At 31.4% G+C, this 9127-nt stretch overlaps 1 protein-coding gene and 1 pseudogene across 1 annotated transcript; both read left to right on the forward strand.

Annotated features, from left to right (window-relative positions):
- The first annotated feature begins 1167 nt into the window (after positions 1-1167).
- Positions 1168-2103, forward strand: LOC100719445 (olfactory receptor 6C2-like). Its single transcript, XM_003476219.4, has one exon. It carries the CDS (start codon positions 1168-1170, stop codon positions 2101-2103), a length of 936 nt encoding a protein of 311 aa, XP_003476267.2.
- A 4652-nt stretch (positions 2104-6755) lies between these two features.
- Positions 6756-7671, forward strand: LOC100719162 (olfactory receptor 6C2-like; annotated as a pseudogene).
- The last annotated feature ends 1456 nt before the right edge of the window (positions 7672-9127 follow it).

The raw sequence follows: 9127 nt of genomic DNA on the forward strand, positions 1-9127 counted from the left end.
AAGCACAAAAAGCTCTTGTTCTTGTGAGAAGCATTTATTAAAATCTCAATCACATGGAGCATGCTCAACATATGTACTGTGCTCTAATTATTAAAAGGAGTCTATCATTATGACACAGGATACTTGAAACACATGTGAAATGTTCAAATAGATATTTTAGTATGTGTTTGAGAATCAAGGATGTTTCAAAATAACATATAGATTTATTGATCACCTGAAAGATATTTCTAAACATAGATGCTTATTAAAATATAAAAATATGAGTACGTGAAAGGTCAAAACAGATACAGAGAACACTAAAAGATTTTGATAACTATTTTTCAATGGTGTGAAACAAAAAATTTCAAACTGAGGCTCTAATTACCTGGTAACCAGAAGGTGATCTATTGTTTCTAACAGCATTCCCAACAGTCTTCCCAATGTGATTAATGATGTTTGCTTGTGCAAATGTCCTCAATGATATCATAATTTTCATTTTGTTTTAAATCAAAATAGTTTCTAAGTTTTGTTTGTAGTTTGAGATTGGTCTGTATATTCCAAATTTAATTAAAATAAGGTTATTGGGGAGTGGGGATAAAGGAATAAGAAACAGATAAGAGAAACAAAGTACCTTTGAAGTTTATTTCATAAAGGTATAAATGTATATTGTGCATAAGTATATTGTGCATTAAAATATTCAGTATTATACCCAATTATGAACTGTAAGTAATGGAATAGGGACAGAGAAAACTAAGAAATAGAAAGTGCACGGGGGGAGTTAGGAAAGTTTTACATGTTGTGGGGGTAGGTGTTTGAGTTCAAAGAAGATCAGGAGAGCACTCATAGATGTGCAGTAACCAAAAATATGGAATCATAAGTCTAGAGCTAAGACTTCAAGTGACTATGGTGTACATGGTGAGTCCAAGTTGTCTAAAATACATTATCAGTTTAAGAAATAACAATCTAAGCAAATACATCAGATAATTCTTGAGCATCAGAATATCGTTGTGTCCCATGAAATGTTAGGCCATGGGAATCTAAAGCAATCCTTAGAGGGTGTGCAAGATAAAATCATGTTTTAAAAAACCTAATGAAGAAAATCTTGATAGATTCAAGATTGTTAAGATAATCCATAACAAAATGGCTCTGGATCTTATATGCAGGTCTCACAGAAGTCAGAAATCAGCAATGAGGAACAATACAGTGACAATTTTCATTTTATTAGGATTGACGGATGATCAACAACTTCAGGCTCTGATTTTCGTATTTCTCTTTCTTACCTACATGCTGAGTACAACTGGGAATCTGACTATCATCACCCTCATCTTCGTGGATTCTCACCTTAAAACAGCCATGTACTATTTTCTAAAACATTTTGCTTTCTTGGAAATATCATTCACCACTGCATGTATTCCCAGATACTTGTATAACATAGCAACAGACGACAAGATGATTACTTATAATGCCTGTGCTAGCCAAGTATTCTTTACTGACCTCTTTGGTGTAACTGAGTTTTTTCTTCTGGCTGCCATGGCCTATGATCGTTACATAGCCATCTGCAAGCCCTTGCATTATGCCACCATCATGAGTAACACAGTCTGCAGACGACTTGTCTTTTGTTGTTGGGTAGCTGGTTTGTGTATTATAATTCCCCCTCTCAGTTTAGGCCTAACTCTGGAATTTTGTGATTCTAATGTGATTGACCACTTTGCCTGTGATGCATCGCCCCTCCTGAAAATCTCTTGTTCTAATACTTGGTTCATGGAACAGATGGTTATCACCTGTGCTGTACTGACGTTCATTGTGACACTCATATGTGTAGTTCTGTCTTACATTTACATTATTAAGACAATTTTAGGATTCCCTTCTGTCCAGCAAAAGAAAAAGGCGTTTTCCACCTGCTCATCCCACATGATAGTGGTTTCCATCTCCTATGGAAGCTGTATGTTCATCTATATCAAACCTTCCGCAAAGGAAGAGGTGGCCATCAACAAGGGTGTGACAGTCCTCACTACTTCCATCGCTCCTGTGCTGAACCCTTTCATTTACACACTGAGGAACAAGCAAGTTAAACAGGCCTTCAAAGACTCAGTCAAAAGAATCATAATATTTTTTAAGAAATAAGAAAATGTACATGGGCAAGGAACATCTCAAACATCTTAATCAGGTAAATTTTTCAAAACATTCTCTCTTACCTTTGACTAGTGACATCTATAAACCTCTTTAAAATCACATCTTTCCATATGAATGCCAACAGTCTTCAAAACTTAGATTTTGATTTTATTTTTGAATGAATACCAAAAAACAATCAAATACAATAAAATAAGATACAAGTAGGTATCCAATAAATTTTTACATTTCTATGCAAAAATAAAACAAGATATGATTGCCATTATTTCTTTATTTTTTAATTTTTAAAAATTTTATTTTTAATGTAATAAAATACAACAGAAAAAGATAAAACAAGGAAAAGACAAGACAATTTAGTGACACTGGTATAGAACTTCAAAGCAGGATACTGGGATAGTAGTAATAGATACTCTAGTGAAGCTCATTATCTTCACAGTAGTTGTCCAGTCAATTAGGTATAGTGAAATCAAACCAATAACAGACCATTGTAAAACCAATTGAAGGAGAATACTGAATAGAGCATAACTATCATTACAAAACATAACAGTGAAAATAACCTTTGCCTTCAAACATATCATAGAAAAAAATCCCCCTTATTTGCTATATTGCATATGGTCGTCTTCCCAAGAGATGCTCAGACCTCTGTCCCCAGTTGCTGATGAGGGGAGAGATGTGATTTTTCAGCCCATGCACCAGTAGGCTCATGGGAACAGCTAACTTTTTCTCCTCCCAGTCAGATGCAGGGCCGCTCACCAAGAGGATGGGCAAATTGCTTTCTTGTACAGCTGCCTAAGTCCCAACATCTGCCATTATTTCTTTAAATGCAAAACTTTTAAATGATTTATTCATTGATTCAGTTAGTAAACGTACATTGAGTGAATTTCTTTAAGCCAAATACTGTTTCAGGCACAAAAACAGAACTGGTAAATTTTACTATCAGAGGTAAAAGGGAAAAATATAAACAAGCTAAGTGTGTCTCAATTTATAAATAGGTACAGAAAATGTCATATATATATATATATAGCACAGAATATTATTCAGTTATGAAATAAGATGAAATTCTATCATTTGCAAGAATATAGTCAGTACTAAGAATCATTAACTTAAGGGAAATAATCTAAACTCAGAAAGTCAGGAACATCTCTTGAGTGTTTAACATAAGAGTTGATCTCAGAGATATTAAGGGTACAGGGTATAAAAACTGAGAAAAGGTTAATTGGTGGGTACTAACTTACAGTTTGATAGGAGTAAGAATTTTTGATGTACTATTACACATTGGAATGACAATGGAAAATAATTATGTACTATACGTTTCAAAAATTAGAAAAAAGATTTTGAATTTTATATGATAAATGATTTATATTTAAAGACATAATTGGTTTAAAATTTTAAAATCATAGTATGCCATAACATCACATAGTGTCCCATAAATAAGTAAAATTCTTATATTTTGTTTAAAGCTTATGAACAATAGTTATAAAGAGGTTGACATTCTTTGAAATAAGCATTTTTGTTGGAAAGGAAAGTTAGCTATTCCATATGATATAGATATATCAAAACACCTTATTTTATGTCACAATTACAAACAATTATTGCCAGTCAATTAACGTATAATTAGCAATAAAAATACATGTGTATAAAGTGAACTGTAAATGTTGTTGCTCTTTTTTTTTTTTTTTCAAGCAATAAATTGTAAGATTTCTATGTTAAGAGGAAGTTAAAGTAAAGTCAAATTTATGAAAGAACAAATGTGAGACTGAGTGGAACTTGCATTAGATTTAAAGTTACAGAAATTTTAGGCTATTACCTTTTAATGTAATTTTAAATGTCAGATATGTTAGCACACAACAAAAAGAAATTTACATTTCTGATTTCTTTTAGAATGATTACAAATGAAACCAGGCATTTTTGTTGAATTGATTATTGGTTGTGGCTCAAGAAGTTCTATGCTTTGCATTCTGAAAAAACAAAACTAATGTTTTTTTTTTTATTTTAAAATACAATTTAATAACTGTATAACAAACTGTTAAGGCCCAAAAGGTAAGTTGGATCTCTTAGCTGCTTATATGAAAGAGTTAATTAAAAGAAACTGGACTTCGATCTTGTTTCTAATTTGATTTTGAATGACTTTGTATCAGTCTGTTTTAAAGAACCTGTCATATTTTTCTGTTTCTAAAAGCCATGTTGCCTCTGTTATTATGGAAGATTTGATTTTTATTCCCTCAAGTTCATTACATAGAAGATTCATTAATGATATTTGAAAATGGGTCACCAAGGACTCTTCTGTTTTTTAACTTTGCCACAAATCTGGTAAATAAAATAAATACAAACTTTAAAATTGGAAAAACTTCTCTCTGAGAAAGAGTTCATTGTCTCTTTGAAAGCCATCTGGAAATCCTGAGAACCTATTTTTCTTTTCAGTGAGAGAGAGTTTCCAGAAAAGATTATTTCCTAAGCTTAATAGAGCACTACATCTATTGTGGGAAAGTTTGTGCAAATAATTACAGAATAGAAACCTCAAGGAAAGTATGCATTCCTATTCTACCATTATGGTGAAAATAATCAGATTCAATCAGAGATGACCAGAAGTAGCCATATTTGTTTTCAACATTAAGTCCATTCGTAATATATCTATCACAATAAATGTAGTTACACAACTGGGCAAGGGCTATAACAGATAGCCAGAGTGTGAGTACAGTAAATTCAGACATTTCAGCTACATTTTCTTTTTCGATATTATGTCATGTATGCCTCTAATAAAACAATATCTATGGATCAAATGAAAATTTAAAAATAGAATTTTAATAAATTAAATATTATTGTTAAAGTTTTAATCTTGAGTAAGGATGATGGCTGAAATTATGTTTAACAACAATGAATGTCACCTAACAGTCCTCTGAGAAGTAATCATATCACTTGCACACAAATTTCTGCAAACTATAACCTAAATTAATTGTAATTCTATATATAATGAACTTGAGGGAATAAAAATCAAATCTACCATAATAACAGAGGCAATATGGTCTTGAGAAACAGGAAAATACGCCAGGTTCTTAAAACCTAAATTAATTGTTGAATATGTGTATTCCCAATGAAACTGGAAACTGGAGACATGGATAGAGTGGAGAAACAGCATAAGGAAAAGGCTACTCCTGATAAACAACGCATATATAGTATTCATTTCAGCATTTTGTGTAAAGCAAAGGTTAAATAACTCTAACATACTATTTTGTTTATAAAGAAAATGGGAAGAAATAGGATGTGGAAAAGCAAGAGTTTCACTTCAGAATAATGTTGAGGATACATTTGATTATATGACTGAGACTGGGAAGAGATTAGGAGGTTGAAAAAACACTCAAAAACAGTGTACAGTAAGAAGTAACAAAGCAAGTATCAAAAAAGAGACACCAGCAAGAAAATGAATTCTAGAAATTACAAAGCAAAATGATGACAGGTAAAGTACATATGTGACAAGAAGTTTAATCATGAGAGAATGCTGTGAATATTGCTAGTTAAAACTGTATATTCTACTTAGCAATTTCCTAAATACCAACATAAAAGGAAAAGTATCTGATATACTTAGATAAAATTTTTTTAGTTAAAATCGCCAGACAAAACATGATTTCAATATATTGACAATGTAATATACGGTGGAAGGAAAAAAGGAAGGTCATTGTGGCCTGGAACACTGACATAATTTAAATGTATTTACTGGCCATTACTGATAAGGTACTTTTACAAATATTTCATGTATTAACTTACTTAATTCTTCAACAACTATATAAAGGGAAATATTATTTCCATTCTAAGTGACATGACTGAGACACAGTAGAGTCAAGACATATGTGAGGAAATATTCAATAGTTCAAATATAACATTTTTCACTTACTGCTATTAATTGCAATATTCTGAATGTGTTCCAAATCATACTAAAGAATCTAAAGACTAAAAACAATTATTGTGATTTTGTTAGGTAAAATTTTATACACTATCATTGGTTGCAATAACTTTGCCATCAAAAAGCTCCCTTTCTTCTTCATTGCAATAAGAAAAGATTATAATTTTAAGTGAAAAGTTATGAGACATAAAAGAAGTTGTATGAAAGGAAAATGTTAATGAAAGCACAACTGGTAAAAATTACACTGCTGGAGTTCAGTATTCTGACACCAGATGCAAAAGCTGTATAAGGAAAATCAAATTATTTTATCTATATTTAAACTTCAAAGTAATAAATGAACATAATTAAGAAAGTTTAATATTCAGCTTTAGAGTATACCTTGTAATACAGAACCCTTAGTCTCATAAAAAAAAAAGTAGCAGTAGAAACTACCGCTCTTGAAAATCAAATGTGAAATACAAATACAATAAAATAGGTTTGGAATAAAATACAATGTAAAATAAGGAGCCAAAATACTTTGAAATGTGATACAGAAAAGGCAATTTGAGTTTTTAAATATTTACATTAGAATGACTAAAATAACACAATTGTAGTCTCCAAGCAACTTCTGTATCAAATTTTTCTAAACAAATATTTAACTGTTTTTATACTTTATACTTGTTTTCATACTTTTTCTTATTGTCAGTTGGCATTTTACACAAATGCTTCTGAATGATAAGTACAGAATGAATAGCGTAAGAATACAATTATGAGAAACCACACAGTTACAATATTTATTCTGCTGTGACTTAATGACCCACAACTGAAGGTCATGATTTTCATCTTCCTGTTTCTCAACTACATGTTGAGTTTAACTGCAAACCTCACAATCATCTCACTCACCTTTACAGATTCACACCTTAAAACTGCCATGTACCTTTTCCTACAAAGTTTATCCTTCTTAAAAATCTCATTTACATCTACCTATGTGCCCAGATATTTGTACAGCATATCAATGGGTGACAAGACAATCACATAAGAAAATTGCGTCATTCAAATATTTTTACTGATATTTTAGGTGTAACAGAATTCTATCTCCTCGCCACCATGTCCTGTGACTGATATCTGCAAACCCCTGCATTATGTGAATAGCAGGTTCTACAAAAGACTCATTCTTTGTTGCTGGATTACTGGCTTGGTGATCATACTCCCTCCACTTAGCCTGGGCATAAATCTGAAATTCTTTGACTCTAATGTTATTGACCTTTTATCTGTGATGCAGCCCCCCTCCTAAAGATCTTATGCTCAGAAACATGGCTCATTGAGCAGGTGGTCATCGTCAGTGCTGTGCTAACCTTTATCATGACCTTTATGTGTATAGTTCAATCTTACATATATATCACCAAGACCATTTTATGTTTTCCTTCTTCCTAGTAAGGGAAAAGGGCATTTTTCTACCTGTTCTACCTACATGATTGTGATTTCCATCACCTATGGCAGCTGTATCTTTGTCTGTGTTAAGCCTTCAGCAAAAGACTCAGTGGCTATCAACCAGGCTGTGACAGTTCCTCACTACTTACATTGCTTCTATGCTAAACCCTTTCATTTACATGCTGAGGAACAAGCAAGTAAAATAGGCCTTTAAGGAATCAATCAAAAGAATTTTATTGTTCCTAAATAAATAAGAGTATTTGCTAATGTAAAAGAATTTTTAGTTTTCATAAATTCATTGGTTTCCAAGTTTGTTATCTCTGAGCTTTTACATCATTACTTTTCTTTCAAGGAAACTGCTTTAAGATAACTCTTCTCAATAAGAAAACATATTTCTAGGAAACAAAGGAATGACTTTACATATTAGCAAGTCTTAACACAACTACAAGTAAAATAAAACCAAATACTGTAGAATCAATGATTGCATCACACATTTTGCCCTGATCAATTTTGCTTATTGCATTTTTCATTTCCACGATTTCAAAGACTTTTTTAAAAGCTAAGCACTCTTTCAGGCACAGAATATTGGACAGGAAAGTCACAAACTAGTGCCTTTTCATACTTTATATTATAAAAGTACATGAAACAAATGAATTACATAAGCATATTATTGCATCAAAAGTGAATCATAAACACAGTACACAACAAAAAAGATAACATTTTAGAGTTAAAGCTTCGAGTTTTTATACCTGAACATATTCTGAATTATTTAGTATATGAAACACTGCTATTTTGGATATTTAAAAAATTTCAGGACTAATAAATTAATTTGAATGGAAGTTGTGTGGAATAAAATGTTAAAATACTAGTAAAATTTTAAAGAAAAGTGTCATGTGTCTACATTTGCATTTCTTTCCCTGTCTTTACCTATAACTATAGCCACTAGCTGAAATTAGAATGTGAGTAAAATCATAAAAATACAGAAAATTTTAAAATATGGAATGTATGTAAGTTAGGCACACAAAACATTGTAACTCGAAGCTTAAAGAAGCTTTATTCACATCATTTAATCTGGCAAAATGTGTGGCTGATGTTGATGGTGTCAAATACTGACTGCTATCATTTCTTCTGTTCTGAATCCCTTCAGTTACACTCTGAGACACAAGGAAGTAAAAACAAGTCTTCCCTGACAGTTCAAGGGGCAGAAGCATACATATTTCAACAGTTTTATATTAGTTACAGGCTGAAATGATTATATCTACAGTTAAATAAAATGTACATTGACTTTTTTATTTTATAATGTGACCCCTATAAAATTTTAAGGTTCATATGTGGATTCGTGTTTTATTACCCTTAGAAGGCCGTAGATATTTATGCAGATCTAGTCATGATCTTTGGATATATTGCTTACTTTTAATTCTGTGTTTTACTATCTTCACTTTCTGCCTGTTGTTCCCTCTTTGTTATTTTTTCCACGTGTGATTCTTCTTACATTAATTACTGACTGCTTTTTCTTGAAAAGTTTTCTTAAATGAATAGTTATATATTTAAATCAAAATTTTTTTTAATTTAAAAACTTAATAATCCTTAAATTATCTTCCAATTGTGCACATTTATAAACATATTTTCTGATTGGTCATTGAAAAGAGTGCTTCTTTATTAATATATTGCCTCTAAAACACATGAAGGAGGTCAAGGAATGTATCTCAC

Source organism: Cavia porcellus, unplaced genomic scaffold (genome assembly GCF_034190915.1).
Source record: "Cavia porcellus strain 051 isolate PalLab524CR breed Dunkin Hartley unplaced genomic scaffold, mCavPor4.1 scaffold_8, whole genome shotgun sequence".
Lineage (NCBI taxonomy): Eukaryota > Metazoa > Chordata > Mammalia > Rodentia > Caviidae > Cavia > Cavia porcellus.